The 24785-nt window shown below is 38.7% G+C and overlaps 1 protein-coding gene across 3 annotated transcripts in view; it reads left to right on the top strand.

The window, feature by feature from the left end:
- The first annotated feature begins 498 nt into the window (after positions 1-498).
- The window catches only part of PDSS2 (decaprenyl diphosphate synthase subunit 2), a 118072-nt gene continuing 93785 nt past the window's right edge, over positions 499-24785 (top strand). For all 3 annotated transcript variants that reach the window (XM_053974354.1, XM_053974355.1, XM_053974356.1), the window contains exon 1: positions 499-919. In XM_053974354.1, the coding sequence (XP_053830329.1) occupies positions 693-919 (227 nt within the window). In that variant the 5' untranslated portion in view covers positions 499-692. The remainder of the gene's footprint in view (positions 920-24785) is intronic.

Consider the following 24785-nt stretch of genomic DNA (forward strand, 5'->3'; position numbering starts at 1 on the left):
TCCAGGTGCCTCCTGAACACACACACGGTTGGAGTTTCCACCCCCTCCCTGGGCAAACTTATTCCAATGCCTGACCATCCTATCAGCGGAAAAACAAACAAACAAGCAAACAAACAAACAAAAACCCCACAGAAATCATGCGTATGTAGCTAAACACTACAGGCCGAACACTTTAGGTGGGACCCTGACCTCTCTTCCCCGCTGGTCCCTGTAGCAACCCCGGGCGCAGGCGGAGCACATCCCGCTCTGTGGGGCACCCCTGGCCAGCCGGGAGCCCGGACCAGGAGCGGGGAGCGTTCCCCTTCCAGCGGGACTCTCCGCCACGGCTCTGGGAGGGGACAAATACAGAGCGGGGAAGAGAAGCGGCGGCGCTTTAGCCCCGCGATGTCTGAGGGCGGAGGACAGCGGGCACCGCTCGCTGCCTGAGGGCACCGAAGCGCCCGTCCGCACCTCCCGCCTCGCCGCCCTCGCTTTACGGCGCGCCGCGGTTTGCGACGCCCAAGATGGCGGCCCCCAGGGCACAATGAGCCCGCTCCGGCCGCCGCCGCCGGGGGGAACGCGGGGCACGGGCAGGGCCGGCCGGGACACAGCCGGGGCGCTCCTCCGGCGGCGGGATTCGTCCGCGACCGCTCGGCGTGTGGAGCCCCACCGGGGCTCGTAGTAGGAGAGCGGAACGTCCCCGGGGAGGCGGCATGTGGGGTGCCCTGCTGCGGCGCAGGGTCCGCGGCGCCGGCGGGCTGCGGTGCCTGTCCTCGGGCGGCCCGCCCTGGAGCCAGGTGGTGTCGGAGGCCGAGAAGATCGTGGGCTACCCGACGTCCTTCATGAGCCTGCGGTGCCTGCTGAGCGACGAGCTCAGCAACATCGCCATGCAGGTCCGCAAGCTGGTGGGCACCAAGCACCCGCTGCTCGACACCGCCCGGTAAGCGCTGGGGGGGCACGGCGGGGCCGGGGCCGGGGCCGCCGGCAGCCCGCGGGAGCCTCGGCAGAACTCCTGGGAAGTTTTGGGCTTCGTGCCTGGAGTGGGGCGTCCCCAGGGCAAGGCTGCCCCGGGGGCAGGAGGTTTCGCCTCCGCTCCGGGATCCTCGTTTCCCTGCCGTGACAGGTTTTCCCTGCGGTTATCCGCTGTCATTCGCAAGTTGCTTCCTTGTGACGCCACGTGCGGCGCTTCCCCCGTGCGGTGCGGGAAAAAAAAAAAAGAAACAAAAAAAAAAACCTCGCTGGAAATGTGCGGCTGCCTCGCTAACAGTTTTGTATTCTGTTATAATTAAGAACTATATTGCAAGGAAAGCAAGGAAAAAAAGCAGAGAGGCTGCTCAGTTTAAAAACTCGAAATGACCCTGCTTGGAACTGTGTATTTTGCTACCAAGTGTTTTGGAATATCCAGCTGGGAGCTGCGAGTTTTTGTGTATTGTTGAGAGTTTTAGGGTTGCTAAGCTGTTTATCTACTCTTTCATTCTTAAGGCAAACTAATGGAAGTCTTGCATTCCTGCCAATAAGCAGAAATTGGGATTGTTGAGCAGGGTTTTCTTTGACTGTAAAACAAGAACTGATTGGCAGTGCGTTTTTTATACAATAAAACTCCAGACACTTACCAAAATGAAGGAAAAAAAAAAAAAGTGCAATTTTCCGAAGCCTTTTGGTTGTGGATTTGAGTGTTTTGGTTGTGGTTTTTGTTTGGTTTGGGGGGTTTTGGTGTTTTTTGTTTGGTAGATCTCTGTTTGCTATAGTTGCAGCTCTAGCAACATTAATAGAATCCAAGTTTAGTATGCACAGTATTTTTTAACAGGTGTAAGACAAAAATGAGCATTTGTTTGAAGCGGTTGTTCAGCTTTTCTTTTAAGGAACAGAAATTGTAGCTCTTTAGTGGTCCTTGGCAAATCCACAGTGTTGTAATGATATAAAAACAAGATTTATTTTTCAAGCTCTCTGTCTCTAAATCTGGTTGTCTTGAGTGAACAGAAAGGGGGACAAACAGCTTTTTAAAAGAAACATATTTTTCAAGAAGGGGGATTTAGACATTGGCCTTGAGTAGACTTTTCTGCAAGAACCAAATGAAATTGTTAATAAAAATGGAAAATTCTTGACTTTAGAAAATGCTGGTGGAGGGGATTTTGTTGAACTTTTTATAACTGAAGGTTGTGATATTGTGATAAAGAGGAGTGATGAAAAGAAAATGCTCTTCTGTCATTGTAAGGTCAGTTGATGGAATGGAGGGACTAGGAGGAGTGAAGCACAATGTGTTTGGGCTCTTCAGTTTGCACTGCAGTATTTTGGGGCATGGTTGGAAATTTGGAAATGGTGGAGCTGTGATGTAAGGGTTTGTTGGGGTTTTTTTTATTATTTTAAGTGGGCTGCTTCAGGCTTAATTTTGTAAGTCTGTGGCTTGTGGAACACCAGTAGGAATATAGTCATGCCCAAGCTCAGCAGGATTAAATACATTAATTTTTAAAATTCATATATGTTTCAGAGTACACTACTAAACTGATATGTTGTGCTGGAAAGAAAAAGTATTTACTCATATAAAACTGAAACTCTGTGCCCTTACTTTGGATCTTCTTTTGTGGTTTCACTGATATTTCCAAGGGCTTTGTTGCAGATGGATTTCTGATGGCCTTGACCTTTGTGTTGTAAGGAGAGTTAATATCCTGCTGACAAGTTTTAGTACACCCACAGTAATGCTCAAATTGTACCTTGCTCACCTTGTTTTATGGTGTGATATTGCAATAAGGTGAAATTTGACCATATTCTTTCTCAATGATCTTGATAATTTATTTCTGAAATTTAGGTGTTGTATGTTTCAGTGTAAGTGTGAGTAATTTTAGTTTTGAATCAGAGATCTATGTCCTGACTTATCACAGCAATTTAGGAAACAGGTCATGATTTTTCAATACTAGGATTTTTTGAATACTTTTAAATGTGTCTTATTACTTATTCTTAAAAAAGTAACAAAGGTTTCCTGTTGTGTGTTCAGACAAATGTTTTAAAGTGTGGGTATCTAAAATATTTAATTTGATGATTTTTTAAAAAAATACTTAAGTGATTGATATGTTCTGGAACTCTAATCTTTGAGACTCTGAGTGAGTAAATGCTATATATATCTGAGAAGTACTCCAGCATTTAAGGAGGTTTTTGTATTTGTGGAAACTACTGAAAAATACGTGCTGTAAAATTGATTAGTTGCATGTGCTGTTTCTCAAGTTTCTACTCATTTACTTTTGAGGTTGTAAGTCGTGACAATCAAATTTATTGCTTGCTGTCAGGTCTAAACAATTTTCTTTAACTTTCATTAATTGGTGGCATTTTGTTGTCAGTGGTTTTGTGTCTATCCTCCCTTCCTGCATAAAGGCTTTGCCAGTTTTTGAAGTCTTCCTGAGACCATTAAGGCTTTCTTAAAGCAGAGGGTTCTCTATCAATGCTTGTCTGCATGGAATAAGTTCTGAGCTGAGACAGCATAGGACATAATTGCCACCACACAGAAAGTCTTTAGTGTAACCAGAGTGTTGATGAGTGTTTTTAACATTTTGCCAAGCTCTGGCTCACTAGGCTGTTGCAATGCAATCCTGTGCTGAGAACCTTGAAGAAGGCAGCTGAAAGGTATCTGTGCATGTGAGACAGGACATGTGGAGAAGCAGCTGTTGGGCCAGTATACGTTTCCCTGATGATCCCATCCATTTCTTCCTCTTGTTTGGATGCAGCACTGGCAGCTCCTGGGTGTAAGTGCCTGCTGTGAATCAGGACTGCAGCAGGTGTTCTTCTGGGATGATGTGTGACCCTGATGCCTCCCACCAAGCTTGTGCCTGGCCAGCAGCTTTAAATCTGAGAGCTATTGCTGACCCTCCTCTTGGAAGGGCAGAGACAGGTAACTGAGCCCTACAGTGATGGATTTGGGAGTTCTGTAATCCGTACGGTAAAGTTGAGTTTATCTTTATTAATTTTTATTTCTAAGATTTTGGTTTCTTAAAAGTCAGCCACATGAAGTGAACAGCCCCTGTAGTAGCTTTGCCAGACTTGTTAGAAGGAGGGCAAAATGTGAAGAAAAGGTTACCTTTCATTTTAGAAAGGCTAATGTCTAGTGGTTAATGGATCATTGGAAGCTGGGGTATCTGGATTAGATTCACAGCTGTGCTTTTGGCTCTCTGACTAGAGCAAGTCACTTAATTTTTCATACTTGCATTTACTTATCTGTGAAATGAATAATGTAGCATCTGTTTTCTGGAGATGTTGCACTTCATTCATTGCAGCCTGTATCGATCACTGTGATCTTTCAGTGGAAAATGGTGTACAAGCAATATTAACAAAGAATACTTTAAAGAAATGCTTTCACTAAAAATATATTTGCCTCTAATGGATACTTTGGGAACAAAATTGCAATCTGACTACTACTGGATCTTTCTGTTTGTAGTCCTGTGAGTCACTGTATGGTTTTTCAAAGCTTTAAGATTTGCTATAATGAAGTGTCTTCAGCAGCTACTCAAAAGTAGCGTTTCTTGGTTTTTTTCCTCTTCAGGCTTTGCTGGACTAAAGCAAAACTTTTTCAATGCATGATTGTATGACCCCCTTTTCACTTGAGAAGCAAACAAATCTCTTGTCTTTTCTCTTTCCAGTCTCCTTTCTAGGCTAGCATACATCCTTCTTGGTATAGGAAAGAGTCTGTAATTGGCACAGTGATCTATTTTTCTCAAATACATAGTGTGAATAACATTTGCTTGATTACTTAATCTCCTTTGAGAATGGTATAGCTTGCTGCAGATTGTAAACAGTAAATGTTATGACCAATGCATCACTTTTATAATATCACTAAATGAAATGGAACACTTCATACACATAAAATTATTATGGGATACCATTTAGCTCCAGCCATTCTCTCATTAGCCTGCGGGAGGAATGATTATATTTTAGTTCTGTCAGAATTATTTGTTGGTGATAAATGCTTAAGTAGACATGGTTACAGTTTTCCTTGATTATTACAGAAATAAAAAGACTGGCTAAACCAGGTTTTGTTCTGTTGCAGCTTGCTTGGTGTAGATCTCTAGACATTTTAAGGCCCAAGAATGCGATCCAGAGCACTTTTAAGATGACATGCTTTTTGGTTAAGATGTCTGATAACATTGGCTTCTTGATAGTTCTGTTTCTTTATCAGCTTGAGATAGTTTAGTTCAGTAACACATCTTGTAACTCCAGGTGTGGCATGCATCTGCCTTCCTATGCAGGTGACCAATTTCAGCGTAGACATAGGCATCTGTTCCAGCCTGTTGTTAATGGAATTGTTATTGCCAATTCATATTTTGTGTTAACAGATTGGTGACCTTAAAATTGTCCTTCTCTTATAATTGAAGGTGCTGTGAGTGACTATGAGTAGTTTTTTAGCAACTTGTTTCAAATGTTAATTATTTTTTACTTTCTGAGCCAGACAAATGATAACATCTATTTACTTGACAGTGGCTAATGAGGTACCTTTGTCTGAAAACAGCAGGCAGCTGGACACTCAAAGTGATAAGCAGAAGGTCTGGCCAAAGCTGAGCTTCTACTACAATCTTTAAAGTTTTACCGAGTTGCTAAATCTATTACAGGCGTGGGGTCATAAAGTCTTTCTCCTGCAATTGCCAGATTAGAAGTTAAAACACATTGGCTTTCACTAAGTTTTATTCTATTTTCAGCCTGCTATAACACTTCGTAAAATATATTTTTGCAGTAGAAAGATGTGATTTTTATAATTGTGGTCAGAATGCCTGTGAAGTTAGCTGTGATGTGGCAGCAGTGTTGTTTCCTGTGTTCACTGCAGAAATCCCTTTGACTTCCTGGAAGCACTGACCACCGCAGCTGGCATTCTCATCACTTCTACAGAAAGTATTAGTAGTGATGTTAGAAATGCAGAAATAATTTTCCTGCTTGATATGTTTGATACTATTTGCAAAATATACTGGTTATAAGAAGTCTGGCTTTGTCCAGGAAGACTATTTCCCAAACCATTTTGTATAGCTGATGGAAACAGGTTTTTTCAGGACTGCTGCAGTTGATTGAAGCACCAGAGTTAAATTCTTGGTTTAACTCACCCTATCAAGAAATGTTTGTCTTTCAAGGAATGCTGGCCCCTCTTAGGTAAGCTAGGTTTTGTGAGTATCTCCCAGTCAGTTGTGATAGACTTGAAAAACTGTCATCATGTTGCATGACTTTGAAATGTTGATACTCCCTAGGGTTTTCTGTTACTATACTCACCATCAAGTAAACCTTTCTTAGACACCCAAACCAGTTTATTGTGTATTTTCGCTGAACAAACTCACAAAGAGCTATTGTGGTAAACTTGGAAGGTAAAAAGACATGAAAGAAATTACATTGCAGATTCATATATGGACTGAAATTTTCCTTCTGATTACTTCCATATTACTCCTTGTCCCTGTGGCCTTCAGTATGGTTCTCAGTCAGTCACCACTGTCTTGTACAATTAAGAGGAAGAGAGAATCCATTTTTGTAGGTACCACTCTCCCTTTATGCTGTAATCAGGTAGAATGGGAGGAATAGATATGTGCAATTTGTTCTCTCTTCCAAATGTTGTGTTTCATTTCTCATCCTGCATTACTTTCACTAGTGTATGTTTTTTAATAGTTTTTTCCACCAACAATAAATACTACACTCATATACTTAAATGCTCATATCCATCAGATATTGCTGCTCTTTTGAAGAGCTGTCAGTAGATGAGAGTTGCATCAATATTTGTACACTTGGGTTTCAGGTTCACAGTTCATGTTTAAGGGATCTTAACTTTTTTTTTTTCTTTTAAACATTACACTTCGTTGGGTTTGACAGTGATAATCTCAGTCTAGAAGGTAAAACATATTAGCCAGTTGTGTGTGTGTGTTTGTCTGTCTATCTATCTATCTATCTATCTATCTATCTATCCACACAAACTCGTTGTATTAGTAAATCCTACCTCAAGAAGTCAAGCTAGCCATTGTCAGGATCATGGGATTTCAGCTGTAGTGGAGCTGAGGTCTTGTCATTCATTCATTCATAGTATTTGTATGGAAAAAAAATACGTAAAGGATGTTTAATTGTGTGTTACAACACTTAGCTTTGCTGAATATTTTGCCACCATAAGCAAAGTAGGATTGAATAGGAAATCTGCAGTATGAAGGTGCAAAAGCAAGGCTGCTAATTAAATTCTCTTGCGCTTGAATAATTGGGGTTTTTTTTTGCAGTGATTCTCATTTAAATATCTATGTTGAATCCAGGTTTCTGTGCTTATGAAGAACATATTATTTCAGCATGTAGGGTGGTCTTTGTAAACAAAATGTACTCAAAGTAGGTGGTGATTCCATTTGGGATTTGCTGATGGAATTATTTACAGTGAAAACTAATATGCTTTTGTGATATTGATAATTTCTGGTATTTTGCATAGGGAGTCTGAAGGTTTCAGTAGAACTTCCAGTACAACTCGGTCTGCTTAAATGAGAGACTGTGGGAGTTCTTAAGCTTGTGTTCTCAGGCATGTGACAGAGAAACTGAATGTATAATGCCCAGATCCAAGTGCCAATCAGCCTCGAAAGGATGTAGTATGGCACACCTAGAGAACACTTTGCTTCACTTTGGGCACACAGTAGCCTAAAATGAAGGTAGTTCTTAAAGTTCACATCTGTTCTTTCCTGCTTTCAAATACAATTGATTTATAATGCATGTGAATATTGAATACAAAGTTTAATGTACTAGTGAATGGCTGTTAGGTCAATGTTTGCTCAGCTCAGGAAAAGAGTACTGAATATGTGGAAATAGTTTCAAAATAATTCCTCTGTAACACTGAAGAGAGTTGCCAAATATGCCTTTCTATAAAATGAAAATGAGAACCAATGTCAAAGAGTAATCAAAATTAATATTTGGGTTACTGGAAGTGATTTTCACTCAGTGAATCTTCTATTTGGCAATGTTAAGTTAACCTCTTTACCTTACAGGAGTAACGGGAAAAGTACTTAACCCAGGGCTTTTTCTCTCTCTCAGGTCTGTGTTTTGTAGCTTACAAATAGTGTTCTTCCCTGCTGTGCTGCCTCTTTTGTTGATGCAGCCTCCTGGTTGATTTCTCTCCTTGCTTTGGAGGTCCTGGCAGCGGCAGGAGGTATCATTAACCATGAGCATTTTCAGAGCTCCTCCAGAAAACATGGGTAACACTGTATCCTCTATAGCACTTTGTAAATCTGTTGAGGAAAATACAAGTGCAGGGAGGACTAACGTGAGCTTGGGAGTTAGATGTTTCCATACTTAAACCATTGCTTTGTCCTAGGGTTGTGGACCACTGTCTTAAATTATTAATATCTTTCCTTTACCCCACATCTGAGTGTCTTAGTTTCCCTCAGGGTAGGCAGACTGTCTGCAGTGCTTGCCCTAAAGGAACTCCTGCTAGAGACAAACCTAACAGACTATAAAGGAACACTGTGAATTTAAAAATCGGATCTATTACAAAAAATAAGTTTGAAATCTGTAGCAGCTGCTTTACTGTCCTTGAATTGTCCCTGCCAATTGTCAGACATTGACAATCACTTTAGCTTGATTTTTTTTTTCTCTGTTGCTGAATGAAAGAATTACATTTAAGGAAAGAAAAACTGATCATATAGGAAAACTGTTGAGACTCATTATATATATGAGCTTTTATCAAACACATGCTGTGAATTACCTGGATTTTACTTATAATGATAGATAAGGCTTAGAAATTTGCCTCAATACTTAATTTAACTGAGAAACTCTAGGACTTTTTCAGCTGCTGGTGGTTCTTCAGGTGAGCCATAGTTAGCTTTTCTTCAATCCTCAGCTATTCCTAAAGAAACATCAGGAGCTCCAGCTTTTGCATTCATCTTTCTCATTTCTTTTCCACATAAATTACAAATGATGGTTGTTCTCATTTCCTTTCTCATTCCCCCAATTCCTTTCTTCAAAATAGCACTAGTGTGTTGTATTCCATGGTAGCTCTTCCATTTTGGGGAAAAGCAAAGTCCTGAAGGTAAACCTCTGTTTCTTAATAAAATTAACATTTATACTTTGTTACATCTAGTTTGTTTTGTTTCCCTCCTTTTTCCCAGCTAGAGAAGGAAGTCATACACCATGGCAGCACTGATTTAGGTTTATTTTTCTAGCTAAAAATATGAACAGACAAACCCTTTAGCCTTCATCTCCAATTTGCTTCAAAAAGTACTGCCTTTAGAAGTAGATTTCTTCAAGATCAAGTGTAAATTATTTTTGATTATTTGTTGGTTAAATGATCCTATAAGTGTGAACTGATTGACTTGATAGCTGCCACTAAACATGTACAATTAATTAATTTTATTGAATCTGTACTCTTTAAAGAAAAATATCATTCTCCCTAACAGCTCCCATTATTTCTTTTCTAGATCTTCACACTCCTGGTGCAAAGTTAATTGTATGACAGCTATCTTTTTCATTAACTGCCTGTTCAGCACTCTCCATAAAATAATCATAATCAAAGGTTTGATACATCTGTATGTTGCCATTGCTCCTGGAAATAGATTACCTATTGCACCTAAAAAAACCAAAAAACAACAACAAAACAAAAACAAAAAGCCACCAAAAAAAAAAAAAAAAAAAAACCACAAAAAACCCCCAAAAAACCAGTATAGAAAGAAAGAGTCTGTGTTTCAGTCATAAAGTAGGACTGGGTTTGTAGCAGGCTGTGCTTCTCTAGACCCATCCTGCAGATGCACGGTCCAGATAAAGGCAATTTGAGGGTAAATGGTCCGTGCCAACACTCTTTGTGGCTGGTTGTCATATGAATGATTAGCCAGTAGTAGAAGCACCATAATTAGCTGATTTGGTAAACTGCTTTTAATCTGACTTAACAGAAAGTTCAACTTGTTAGGAATGAAATGAAAATTGTTAGGCCAAATACACAAGCAAAGGCGCAAGTCGAAAAATTGCCTCTTTTGCACATTTAAAAAATGACTGTGCTGGCATACGTTTGTTAGTGGATGGGGTTTTCCTCCTAAAGATCCATTGTTTTCCTGTTAAAATAGTGTTGAACTTTGAGATTGAATATGACAGAGCCACTGCGTTTTTCTATTATGGAAATTCATATATTTTCATAGGCTAGAAACTAAAGGTTCCTTTGATATACCAGTGCATCTTATGCTCATGCTTGTTATAAAAGGGTAAAGTTTTTACCCCAGTGACCTTCCAGTCTCTGATTCCCAAATGCTTTCATTAAATGCTATTTAATGCGGTTTGTGAGGATGAAGGTATACTGGGTATGTATTTTTAAAGGATTTGGGTGATTTTAATAGGCTACATTATGAAGTTCCTATTTGGTTTTCTTTTAGAAGTTGGCTTCTGAATGTGATCTGTCTGGTATGACTATATTTCAGGAATTAAAAATTAATCTGCAGGAAAAACAAGTCTTCCCCAAACCTCATGTTTGCCTCATGGAAGTGATGCTGAAGCATTAATGGGCCAATTCATGTTCTTCATCTGTTCATCATGTTCATCTGTTCTTCATCCTCAGTTGTTAAAACCAGAAATACCAGAGAGGATTTGTATTCCATGTTTTATTGTCCACTGGAAGAATGTCACTTTCTGATTATTTGTAAGTTTAGGTAGTATGGGAGTCATTGAGAGGCTTTGCAAGAAATCAGATGTCTTCTCTCAATAGGAGTAATAATGTGAAAATACCATTTTCAGAAATAAGGCTCAGAAAACTTGAGAAAGCTGGAACTATGGAGACCTTTAGAGTAATTGTGGGGAGAAGTCCTCCTTCCAATCCTCCTTCCTTTATTCAAGGAATGGAAGGCATTAAAGGAGTTTCTACTATTAGAATTTATAGTATATTTTATGTGTCTTTTGTCCATGATACAACTTCATAAAACTGAAACAAGTAATCTTGCCAGTTGGAAAGAAGGAAATGAATCCATGTAATGACTATAATGTGTTGTAGCAACCAAGTTTAAAATAGTCAGATTCCAAAATAATGTTATAAGAATTACATCAGAGGAAAAAAAAAGTACTGTGTTATGTTATAGCAACAGAAACACGGCCTTATTTGTTTGTTTGTGAATCACTTGGGATCACATTTCTGCCTGTGGATTTTTGTGGGGGAGCAGGGATGGAGTTTATGTCCTAACACACAGTTTTTGTTTGAGGGGATGTGTGAGGTTATACTTTCTTTTTTTTGTCATCCTCATTCCTGTGACAGTTTGAGAGGGCTGAAGTTAATTTTTCCTGGTTTGAATTTATTTTCAAATGAAGCACCGACTGAAAATTCACCTTCTTCATTGCTTTTCTACTTCTAAGACTTTAAGAGTTCCCTTGAATCTCTCCGAGTCTTTTACCAGGGCTTGTCAGGGAATGATAAAATTTTAGTAGCTGAAAATCATGAATGAAACTTCAAGAGATTGGTTTGTTGTTTTTTTTTTTTTTTTTTCTAATTAATGCAAACATAGCATTGTTGGTGGATGCCATCCTGCAGCACAATGTTCTGAACCTTCCCAGAGCAGCAGTGAGATTCACAGTGGGAGCATGCATCCCTCTATCCTCCACTTCCTTGCCATGTGCATGGTGATCCAGGCCTGGAGGAGCTGCTCCTTGGGGCTGAGCCAGGCTTATTCTCCTGAGGAAGCAGCTCACAATCACAGTGTATGTCCATAACTGTGAATGCAGGTGGTCAGCAGCAGAGCTCCGTGTCGCATTCAGAGTGTGGACGCAGAAATGGGATGAGCTGTTGTGCTCTGCCTGCACAAATGTTCTGCAGTTAGCTCCTTTGAATATGTTTTCATTTGAGGGTTTTGATTTCTAGTTTTCACAGGTCTCATCCTCAATCCCCAATGTTCTTTCATATATACCATCTTCCTAATAGTTAATTTAGAAAAAACTTCTTCAGGTAGCTGTTAAGATGTAAACATGCATTGCAGCTAGGAGTTGAGGTGTCTTCATGACAATAATTGTTCCCTTCTCTTTCCTTCTTCTGTTATAATTGCTAGGTGATTTACTTCCTAGAAATATCAAGTTCGGATTAATATATTGTCTTTGGGTGGTAGCAGAACTTCAGATTACCATGGTGTGCATGTAGATATTAAATATTGAAAGCTGTTTTCATGTTCTCCCATGATGGAGCTCTGAGTAAACAAGTCTTACTGAGCAGTTTGGGAATCATGTACACACTGGTTTGCCTTAGGAAATCTGCCATTTAAGCCTTTGTCCTGATTTTCGATGGCTATAGTAAAAGGAGTGGTAGACAAGGAACCGTAACAGTGAGTTTTACTGAGAGGAAGAACCATTGTCCTGACATTGTGAAGAAAATCTGTTTAAGCTCATGAATAACTGAAATGCTTACCAACTACTGTCACTAATCCTCGTGAAACAATTTTCAATCTTCTTTTTTTTTCCAAAGGCATTCAAAAGCAAAAGTCTCTGATGTTGTATAGTGTCTTTGCTTTCAAGATTTGTTCCCCATGTGTTCAATCTGGAGACAAACAAATATAAGCCCTTCTTATAAATGTAAGCATTAGAAAAAACAAGAAAATACATTGAAAAAGTTTAAAGACAAATTAGTACTTTAAATCTACATAGAATTAATGTTGCAGTGCTATGGAGTGTAATGTAAGTGTGAAACCTGTGAAGGTGTTGCTGATATCTGGGAGAGTGTAGCTGTATGTTTAAAAAACCCCAACCAACCAAAAAACCTCCACTTCAGGGGGTGGTGTTGTGAAAGTTTAATGTGTTTTATAATTTCAAATGTGTATTGTTAAAGACAGGAGATACTCAGACCTTATACATGTTTAGTCTTAGCTTTATTATGAGTAATTTGGAGATGTTTTTTACACTTCCATATCAGGAATAGAAACCCCTTTCCTCATTTGTGTGCTAAAGAAACATTTCAGAGTCAGTCTAGCTCTAGACAGTGTTAAAGAAAGAGTGAGCTAGATCTCTTTTAGCTTTAAATTTCCCTTTTATGATTTTTATGAATTCACAGAATGTTGAATATTTATTTTTGCTATTGAGACTCAAAAGGCAGAAGCCTGCAGGCTTGTTATGGTGTGGGTAGCCTATTGTGTTTCCATACCTGATGTAATTTTATTTTAAAATTGAATTTTGCATTAGATTACCTCAAAAACGTCATCATTTGTTGATGTGTAGAATTTTAAATTCTTCCCCTGTGAATGATGAATTATTCTTTCACAAGAGATCTAAATTATTTTAATTAATTACTTTAGGCTTTAAATCTTTAAATTTTAAATTAAGTTCCAGGTGAGTTAAGCTGTTCCCTGAGGAGCTTTTACTATGTTAGCAGTAGAGAGGGATAATATTTGCTGCATAATTCTCTAATAGGCTGTTGTATCCTGCTCCATTGAACAAGTCTGCTATTTTGCTTTTGATTTCTAGTTTGTGTCCAGCATTTCAGGGATCAGCTTGGACAGTTAGAAGATATCACCAGAAACATATTTTCCTGTCTGCTGTGGAAGAGAAAGATTAGGACCCATCGAAATACATTGGTTTCTGAAGTTATTGAGGACCACAGAAATTTAATGTAAAACCAAATGAGGCACTGATAACTGGATGTATGAAATTTTGTAGAAAATGTGCAAAATACAGAGCCAGGTTTATTTGTGTTAATTTCATATCCTGATCGCAGTATGAATTCCCTTTGCTTAAACTGTTTCTCATGTATGCCTATAACTAGATACAATTACAAGAAGGTAACCTAATCTTTGGCTTGTGGGCTGCTGGGATTGAACCAAGTATGATTACTTGTTGAAGATGTGATACATTTAGATCATATTTGGCATGTGTTTTAGCTGAGCCCGGGACTGATTTATGAAGAAGAGAGAGTAACAAACCTAAATTGTGTTTTCCCATGTGTGACTATTGTAGCCAACATGCAATTTATTTAGTTGTGTCTTAAGTTACAATAAAAGATACATTCAAAAAATAAAGTAGGGTAAAGAGTTCAGCCATTAAGCTTTTTTTTTTCCCTTTCCCTTTTCTTTTTTTTTTTTTTTTTTTTAAGTTAGCTTTCATCATTGTGCCTTTAATTGTGTTAATTACTTGAAAGAATTTTTGGAAGGCTAGTTGAAGAACAAGAGGGAGGAGAAATTGCCTCTAGCAAAGACTTTTTTGTGAGAACATTCTTACAGTATCTTATGTGAGCGATATCGCTAAAAGAGTCTCTTTTAAAATCCCCATTGTCATACTTTTTTTTAATATGCAAGTATTTTTAGTTTTCTAATAATCTTCCAGAATACCAGATTTCAATGCCTGCAGACAATGGGAGAGAGCAAAATTATCCCATAATTAAATTTTTATAAGATATTTTAATTTTTTGTATCTTTTGAAAGTGGGATGCTAAGTTAGATTAGTTCAGTTGTTGAACTTGTTGTGCTCTCCCAGTGGTTCAAGTGCTGACTGCTCACATGAAAGGCCCAGGCTGGGTTCTTCATTCTGTCTGTGTGGCTGTTGGCAAGTCTTTTTCTTGGGTAAATTGTGGCAACTTGATGTACACAGCACTACGGAGGGGTACGGACGCAGAACACGGCAGGAGCGGAATGCCTCAGATACCTTGAGATCAGACACGTGTTCATGTTCTGCTTCCCAGTCCATGTGTTGTAAAAATGCCCCTGGGGAGCCAAAAAAAGTCAGTGTCCTAGCCTGGAGCCTCTGCTTACCAGGGTGCAAGAGCTGAAACATTAACTGAAGAGCTCATGAAAAACTTAAATGTGGGTAATTGCATGTGATTGGAACTTAACCGCGATGTTGTACAACTGATAAACTTCAGTTTTGTTGTGATGTTTTAGTGATTTTTTTTTTTTTTTACATTTGTACTATCTGCTATTGTGAATTCCTCTGTTCAAACACTACCAGAAGTTAACTCAGAAAATGCTTAATTTTTTTCACTACAAATGATATAAGATTGTATTGGCTGTTACAAACTCAGTATTACTAGGTCATTAATAGAAGCACAGTTTGGGATGTAAAATACTGGAAACATTATTTATGGAGATATTCAAAGTCAATGCTAAGTAAATGGGAACTTTTTATTGTCATCCTATGAAAAAGAAAAAAAAGTATTTGTTTATTTTGTATGTAAAGAAAATTGCATCCAACCTGATTTATTTGGGGTTTTTTTGCTTCATGCACAAGTGGTCCTAACACATTTTCAGACTGAGGCAGAAGGTAATCTCCAGGTAACAATATTCTATGCTATTTTAAGGAAGCATGCCCACTGATGGTTTTTAAAGCACAAAATAATGATGACATACCATGCAGAGGTCTTGCTTGCCTGAGGCAAATAGTCTGAATGCACTAGATGCAGACTTCTGTTTGCTGATGAAAGTGTTGAAAAGGTGCTTGGTTTTATTTTTGTTTGGGGTTTTTGTGTTGGCTTTTTTTTAAGTGACAGTTATCTATTTTGCTATTAATTTTATTACTTTCAATAAACAGCTGAAATATATTATACAGAGTAAGAAAAAAAGCATAAGGTCCCCTGGGAAAGAAGTTTGATGCTCAGTTTTGGCAAAAGTTGATTGAGTTGATTGCTTGATAATGGCAAAAAGAACACCAGGCAGCTTGGATGAAATGTGCCAAGCCGGGGGCAAAGTAGATTTTCAAGCACAGGAAAAGGCTCCTGACAGGTTTTCTAGCGAGTGGGGAATTGGAGTGTTACCACAAAATTATTAGAGAAACAGTTAATGAGGGAGGAAGGAGTCAAGGAGGCTAAGGAACCCACGGGTTTCAGAAGGAAAAGGAAGAGGTGTATGTTACAGAAGTCGGATTGAAGAGGAGTCAGGGTGGAGTGTGTGCACACTGAGGGCTCATCTCAGTGAGATTGTTAAAGACGCATGAAACAATTCCAGTTTGCATCCAGAGCGTTCCGGTGCTTCCAAGAGGTTTTTGGCTGTGTTGTGCTTTTGAAAGCTAAGAACCATACATGTTCTTTTCATAACTTTAAATTGAAAATAACAGAAAGATGTAGGTCAGTGGACAAGCAGCTCCCCTTATGGACAGCGGTTCGTGAACTTCATTTGTCTTCAGTGCATGTCTGAATTGTGCATGCACAGTCTGACAGCCTTTCTTCAGCATCAGCATGTACCTGTCAAGTAAAGCTGGAAATACTTAGTGTTTTTCATACTAATCTTCAGAGAACATATGATACATAAAGGAATGCCATGTAACTTTTTAAATGCAAAAGGAATATGAGTAATATGCTAGAAGAATTATAGGGAGGAAGAACCTTTTAATTAAAAATACAGAAGTCCTGGGTGGTGACTGAACGTGCAAGCATTAGCATGCTGCATATAGACTTTTATGCAGGAATTGGAAGTGCTTTCCTAATTGGTTGGGACTTAAAAATATTTAATGCATTAGCTTTCTATTTTGTAGTGAGTTGATTTCAATTTTAGACTCATGATTTGCTGAGGGATTTAATACTTCATCTGAAATCTTTTACTGGCTCTTGTAACAATTCTTTCACTTAAAACTTTTGCAAAGCTTTTCCTTTGGCAAGAGAAGGTCTTGGTTATAGTGGGCTCTGATGAGTTTTTTTCCTTTTTCTTTTTGCCTTAGTTACTACATTCTTGCTTATCAATCTTCTGGTTCAAAGGAACTCTGGAAGAGGAGAAGTGGGAGAGAGCAAGAAAAACACAAAGAAATGGGATTTTTGTGAACAACAAATGAAAGCTGTACTGAAATGGAGGATTATTATGGAAAATGTTGTTTGTGTCAAGCCATTGTGTCTATCACAGTCAATGACCCATATAGACATTGGAGTTCAGAAATAAACCTTTTTTTTTTTTTCTTTTCTTTTCTCATTTAGGTATCAATTCCATTTGTTCTGTATAGGATTAATACATAAAATAAGTTTATTATTGCTGTATTATTGTTGTTTGAGTTTTAATTACCTCTTTTGGGAAAAAAATTTAAGGCAGAAAAAAATTATCTTTGCATCTACAAGAACATGATTAATACTTTTATGAGCTTGTTTTTTAATGATTCAGGAAAAACTTGTAGATAAATAGTTTTATTAACTGAAAATCTTTCTGGATATACTGCATAGAAAGCATGCAAGAGATCTTTTTGTTTTGGTTGGCTCTTAAGTGATGCAGTAGGATAGTTTTAACAAGAGGCTTAAGGCTCATTGTGTTGAATACAAGAAGTAGAATTGGCCAGAGAGGTCTTGGATTGTGGTTTCACAAGCAGCTGAGTTGGTCTGCTGGCCATTGCTGCTGGAAGGGAGAGGTGATGCTCTTTTCTTCCTGCTCTTGCCTGTCCCTCCTGTGCTTTGGCGATCTATGATGTTAGTCTGACCTTTCCATGAACTACTGTAACTCCCTAATCCAGGAGAAGAAAAAAACAGGTGTTTTCTTCATTTTGGGTGTGTTTTCTGTTTGATCTAACTCACTGATGGAGGTGTTTATTGTGCACTCTCAGTGCATATTTAAGTTCCTTAGCGAGGCTGCCTTGTTCTGGAGAAGTGACTGCTTTCCTTTGTGCTGGCAGTTTGTAAGGACACTCTTGTCTCTGCATCTGAAGTAGCAGCTGAGCTTCTAAACTCTGGAGCACCACCTGAGGTTCTTCCAACTCTCTGCTGGTTTCTCTTTTAGCTGAAATGAAAAAAAGCTTATACAGTTCTCTGTTTCTCCCCTTGATTCCAAAATACGGGTGAATGGCCTTGCATATTGTAGTTGTCCTTCTTTGCTGTTACTACACATTGGTTTCGTTTATGATGTAGTTCTGCAATCAGCCATCAGCCAGTGAAGAGAACTTCTAAATAATGAGCTCAGGTTTCTGTCTAGATGTTCTCTGTTCACCCCCTCACTCGATGATTGAGACAGTAGGGGAGCTCAAGTGTTGGCATTTGGCAGGAGCAATCCTTCTCTATTTCACGATCATTTCATGCTAATGTGGAGATCAGTGTAGGAAAGGATGTGTCTGTCTTCCACAGGCTGTCTATCTAGCATTGTGAGGTGAATAGGTGTCAAGTATGCCTTGAATATTTTAGCAACTGGTTTTATCTTGGCCATAAAAAGAGAAGATTACAGATCTATTTTCTTTTTAAGGATAGCTGAGGTCACAATCAGTCACCTCTATATGTTTTCTGAAATTAATTTGCCTTAGGAACTGAATGCATTTCATTGCTTTTTTTAAAATACCTTGTCTGAAGAATCTCAGATAAACTGAGATGAGAATGGCTGCCCTCCCAGATAGAGTAAGTGGGATGCTTAAAATCTTCCAGCTGTTTGTCAGATACTTAACTTTCTGCTCTGAAACTGCTGTACCATCTGTCTAGCTAAAAAAGGTGCACTGAGCAAGAAGAAAAGTATCTTTCCAATTCAGATGAGTCTGCTGCATCCTGTGAGATAATCAAGCCACAGATGATTATGGAAACAGTGAATTTTAAATTTTATAGGAATAGCTTCATAGAAAGCATGAAGGATGAAACTTGAAAGAATTCCTCTTCTGGGTATCTCAAAGGAACAACAGTGCACCATCATAAGTTTAAAGTCACATTTCTCTCTGCTATGTGAGTTTATTTGTTATTCAGTCTTATGTGTCAATAATAGGCTTTGTTTCCTCTGTTAAATATGCCATTTTACTTAAATTACTGGTGTTATCCATCCATTATTTTATTTTATGCTATCTATTACAGATGCCTAATATTTGGTGAATAAAGGGGTTTTTTTTCAGAAATTTTTAAAGAGATCTTAAAGGTGCAGCAGGAGGACAGGGTAATTTTTATCGATGTGAATTAATCAAGATGCTTAAAAGATGAGCTTTATGGTACAATTCAATGAACGTGAAATGAATACAGAGTAAAAGACCTCCGACAAGAAAAATATGAAAGAAAATTCTTAGTCCCTAGTGCCATCTGCAGGATTACTACTGGAACAGGCAGGGAGAGCAGAGGAATAGAAATTTGAGTGGCAATTTGCAGTGTTTTGTAAGAAAAGAAGGAAGTGTCGCCTTCAACAAAACCTGAAGAAATACAATTTCTTTGTCATGCTGAGTTACATAACAATGTATGTGTCAATTCGTTTTCAGCTTGTGAGCATTAGGTTTGGTGGGAATACACTGTGTCATGAGGTTTCTCCACACATTTTGTTTTCTGCTTCTGCAGCAGCAGGTGGCTTAACCAGTCTTTCTTTCTTTGCACTGATGAGAAAAACATCAATCATTTAAAAACACACATCCATTAGGAACCATTTTTGGGATGACTGGCTCTTTGGCCTTGCTTCCTTTTTGAAAGCTGTCTTTTCAGAGAGGAGTGGTGGACCCTAAATATTTTCCTAATATTTCTTCCATCAACATTTGTGTAAAGGTGCATAACAGAAATAAAAATGTAAATCTGCAGCTCCCCTGCTAGGTCTCTGGTATTGGGGAATTCTTTTCTCTACAGACCAGTAGGCAAGCTGACTGTAGATGTGTGTGTTGGCAGTAGGCAAATGATGTATACATGAAAGGATAGGATATAAATGACAACCAAGAAGAATCAAAGTTGAGGTTTTGGGAAAGAGGGAGTGTAAACTGAAGCCAAATGTGGGTAAGATGGAGGTGATAATGGTGATGGTATCTGGAAAATTGTTAAGCCCTACAAAGTTGCCGTGTGTTTGGCATGTGACTTTGTCTGGAGCGTCCCCATCTGCTCTACAAGAGCTTAGCATTCACAAAGAGTGTTTTCTCTTGCCTCTTGCTGACAGAAAACTCTCCCTTGTCAGAGGCTGACCCGACCTCAATTACTTATCTATTCATCACTTTTCTCCTGACTATTGTAATGTGATACTCCTGGGCACAAAGCCTGCAGTTCCCCTGGAGCACCAGCTGGTTTACGGTCTTGCTGTGTGTCATGCTGGCAGCACTGGCTGCCACAAGTTGAATCCGATCTTTCTTTCTTTGCTGACTTTCTGCAACACACCAAGCTAAGGTGTATGTTCTTCATCTTCAGAGTGCTTGCCGTTTGGGGTTCAGCATGTGTAAAAGGCTGCAGGAAGCTGCAGAGGGACAGCTGTGGCTGTTTGCCGTGCTTTCTTGCATATTGGAGCCCTTTAGAGTGAAAGTCGTACATAGCAGAACGTTCCCCAGGACTGGTCTCACCAGAGAGGTAGGTCCTTTTGGGCCTAAGGACTTCTTAAGCTTTCGTTGGCACTTTTCTGGTAGATATCTGTTGTACACAGAAAATGAATCGTGGATTTTTGGAGTATCATGGACTTGGGAACAAAAGCCTGTGTGTTTACATGTCAGTCAGGAGTTAGTTTTTACTATGTCAATGTCTGTATCAAAGCTTGTTGCTGTGGACAGCCTTTCTAATGAGCATAGGGAATGAATGCTTCAGAAAGCACCATCTGTGGCATCCTGTCCTATGTAAGTTCAATGGTTGCCTTTTTGAGGAGCTCTGCAGGAGGGAGATGAATGATGAGTGCTGACAGTGTTTCAGGTGTGCAGGCATCACTACTGAATCTTAAGTTCCGTAGTCACTTTATTTGTATGAGTGGGTCATTTTGGATCAGTGTAGGGAAGTGGATGTGGGAGGGAAATACCAGAAGTCCATTGAGGACTTTGCTGTTACAGAGGTTGAGATCAGACATAAATCAGGCATACAGGGTTGGTCTTGTGAGAACTTAAATTGAGGGATTCTCTTAATCTTTCTCTTAAAAAAAGAAAGCAGATTTTTTTCCCAGATACATGCACCACCACAGAAGAGACACCAAGACTTGCATAATCGAAGCTGGGTTAGTAAAGTGGTTTCAGCACTGAAAGAGTATCTTTACTCATGAGGCTGTTCTGATGATGAAAGTCAGACAGAAGCACTGTAGCAGGACCAGAAAGGAGGAAAGGCCTTACTTTGTAAGGACTTTCTTCCTAAGTAAGCTTTTGCTTGTTTAGAGGAAAGAAGAAAGCTCTTGTAGAGCTACATGTGCATATTAGTGAAAAATTATGCTTCTCTGGCCTGATTAACCTTAGTATTATGTTTCAGAATTCAAAGAATTTTGCAGTTCTACATCAATTCTTTTGCTTGGACCAGACTAAAAATGAAGTCCTGAAGTGAATTACTGCTCCTACAAGCCACCAGAGGAAAGTAAACGAATAGAAATCCTAGCTGTATTGTATGTGCAGTCTTTGTACATAATGTGTATTGAAGTAGTAGACTTCTGGCTTTGAGTTCTCCAAGGAATGCTATGTGTTTGTATTTTGCCCATTTTTTGATATAGAATAAAACATGATAAAATGTGGAAATGAACTTCTAATGCAGATCGAGCATTATCACAAAGCAAAGATGTGTAGGAATGGTGCTGATGCTAAATGGATGAATTACAGGGATGTTGCCATTGGGCACTTTGTCATTCTTCACATTCGAGAAGCAGAAATCTGCTTATATGAGAGTAGGTGTGATGAGATGGTTCTCCACGGAAGCACAACTCCATTTCTTGTGTTTGTATATTTTAATCTGCAAGATAATGCTGACTGTCATTGTCACTTGTCCTGTTTGTTTTGATTCCATCTTTGTTTAGACTATTACTGGTGTTTAGAGAGCATGCAGGGATAGAGAGCAATCTCAAACAGCAGGTTGTAGTATGTGACATCTGTTCGGCTTCATTATAGAAAGAAAAGTCCTTTTGAATATTTTAAAAGTCCAAAAGAAATCAGTATTTATTTGTTGTTGCTTATTAGATCTAAGTAGAAATCATAAATGGTTTGAGATCAGTAGAGCAGTTTGGCCATAGCAGAAGATGTTGCACTGTTTAAGGATATATGTACTGTTCTTTACTGTTCTGTAGCTTTATGTATGCATGTAAGCTCACTCTCAATTTATTTCCAAGAGCTTGCAGAGAAGAGAATAATTCCATTAGGCAAGTTCTTGTAATGAAAACAGATGTACTTTTGGCCCAAGTTCTCCTCTAATTTGAATGATTTTTTGGAAGAATTTGCCTATGCATGTGCCTGTGTGCATACTGAAAAGCGAGGTTAGTATGAACATAAAAGCAGATGCCAAAGTTGATCCTTGATTAGAAGAGTTTTCCTCTCAATTTTAAGTGACGTAATTAGTCCTTCACAGTGACAAGGTGGGGAAGGTTTTCAGTGCAGCCTGCAAGAGTGCAGCAGTGAGTTAGTGTTCACAATGGGAATGGTGTAGTCAAATCCTCACACGTTGTGCTGAATGTCTGTCACATCATGTCAGTTATTAAGAGATGAACCTACTGGGCAAACTTCAAGAATTTCAGAGGGTTGCTCTAGACATTAATAGGACCAATAATTAGTTTTGTAAGTGAGCTATACATGTACAGTCATTACTTGTTCTGTGCTGTGCTTGGATTGTAATGAATGAAGTGACATCTTAAAAAATCCATGCAATAGGGTCCTTTTGTAGCAACTTAAATAGTCAACATTTTGATACTTTTCTTCCAAAGCAAGAGCATAGAGGGAGATAAAAGATTTTTCTCTTCAACTCTGGTAAGATAATTTGACAAAAAAAGAATTATTCTTCCTTTCATAGCTGTGAAAGAGACTACCTGGACTGAGTTCAGCGTTTTGGTTTCATCTCCTAGCTTCTTTGTGTCTTTACTCCACTCTTTGTCTTTTGTTGTAAAAGAAAGAACTAAGTGAAGTGACTTTTTTATTATCTTTTTCTATATTTTTTAAATCGTTGTTTTAACTCTATTCATGTCTGTGGGAATCCTGCTAGTGGTGAACATCCTAAAATTGAATTTGTTTTTCTAGTGTAGGGCCACTCTCCTGACACACAGCTTTCACTCAGCCAAAGAGAGAAGCACCAGCTGATAAAAGTGGAAGACTGCTCTGTGGTCCTGGAGCCAGAGAGACAGGGGGCTTTCCCTGTGTGGATTCCTAGTTGAAATGTAAATTGAGCCACTCTAATTTCCTCTTACTTTGTCTAGAATCCTCCAAGAGACCCTGTATGCAGAATTGTGGCCTGATGATGTGGTGTTTTGATACATTTTTGTAAAAAGAGATATTACTTTTGGAGACAAAGAACCAACTCCCTTAAGACACTTTTTACTCTTCTTTTTTTTTCTCTCCCATTCTTTCTTCTTTTTTTTTTTTTTCTCTAGCACCTTCTGCTGTTCAACAGTTGCATATTGTTCAAAAGGTTTCTGCAACAGCTTTCCAAAATGAAAAAATGAAGACCTCTGACCAGGAGCAGAGGAGATTTTTCCTGGTTGTGGACTACTGAGCTCACCTTGGGACCTCCAAAGACATGTGTGAATTCATATAGAATAAAATACTTATAGAATGGACATTTGAATCTGGTAGAGTTGAAGGATGCTTTAATGGAAAAAAGTCTATTTTCTTTAAGTAAGTGGAACTTTCCAAGCTGTCATGAAATTAATTTCAGTTTTCATTTGGGTGCAGGTTGTAGGAGTATCTCAATTGAAATTATAATCTACACTTACAAAAACAGTGTCATTTTTCTAGCAATTCAACAACAAAGTAGATTTAAATCCTACATGAGAAGAGGTGGGCAGATGTTAAACAGTCTTCAAGTGGCACTTACAGTGGAAATTCTGTTAATTCCTTCCATGGTTTTAGCATGTATTTAGCTGTACAGTAATGGGATTTTTTGTTTGTTTGTTTCTTTTTTTTTTTAGGACCGTGCTAAATTTTCAGCTGCTTGCCATTGTATTGCCAGTGGCAGTGTACTGTAACCATATTTTGTCTCAACACATGGGATTGAGTCTTAAAACCAGAATTGTTTGATTGTTTGTAAAGGGTGTGCAGTGAGGTTACTGCTTATAAGATGAGCTGTGAACACTGAATAATGTGCATTCATCTAGCCTAAAGCAAATGCAAAATAATGCAATGTAGCTTGACCTTTTCTCATTGCAGGTTAACCTGAGTCTAATTAGCTTAGGTTTGCCTCAGGCTAAAAGTGGACGGGAATCACAGCTTGGCTGAGTAATAACTTTTTAACTCTTTGTAACTTGCTTTTGTCTTTACATCCTGCGCTGTTACGGGGAAGCAAGGAACTGGAGGTAGAACAAAGGAGGACAAACCAAAAATGCTTGTTGCAGCAGTAGTAGTCACCTGCTAGAAATTTAAACTGAAGCTCAGAACTAAACATCTGCTCGGTGTTGTGCAGCGGCTTCACTAACTTACAGTCCAGTTTTAGGAACAATCCCCAAAATAAAAAGGGATCAGTAACTTAGTATCAACAGCACGAGGGCTTTTTTTTCTTTTTTCCCCTTTTGACATTGTGAGAAAATGAAGCTGAATTGTAAATGTGCAGGGTCAAAACTTATACTAGTGTCTAAAGCGAAGTTTTAAGTTTTAATTTGTTTGCCTTTGTGGTATTGGGTGAGCTACATCTTAAATATCACATCTATTTCTTTAAACTTGTGTAATTTTTATTAGCCATTATGAAAGTGATTTCAAGTCAGAAGTCTGTTTCCTTTACTGACTCCAAATAAGGTCACTGAATTGGGGATTTGGTACTCTGGGCTTAAAGTTTATAACAAAGAAATATCCAGTTTTGAGGCACTTGTTTTTTCTGTGCTCTGTAAGATCACAGATTTGTTAATTTGCTCTGAAAGTACTCTAGATAGGCTTAAGAAATAAACTATTAGTTTGTATACTGAAGTAGTTGTTGTGGCAATGCACTTTTGGAACTTTCCCTTTCAAAATGTGAGTAGCAGCTTTTTTCTTTTTTTCTGTTTTGCATGGTATGTGCTTTCCTTACTGTGTGTTCTGCAGTGAAAGGTCATTGCAGCTTGAGATACCAGTTGGAAAATTTGTGGCTTATACTGTCAAGTCACATCCAGAAGTTCATGCAAATTTTTGAAGTTCATTTTTTCACC

This window comes from Vidua macroura, chromosome 3, assembly GCF_024509145.1.
Source record: "Vidua macroura isolate BioBank_ID:100142 chromosome 3, ASM2450914v1, whole genome shotgun sequence".
NCBI classification, from domain to species: Eukaryota; Metazoa; Chordata; class Aves; order Passeriformes; family Viduidae; genus Vidua; species Vidua macroura.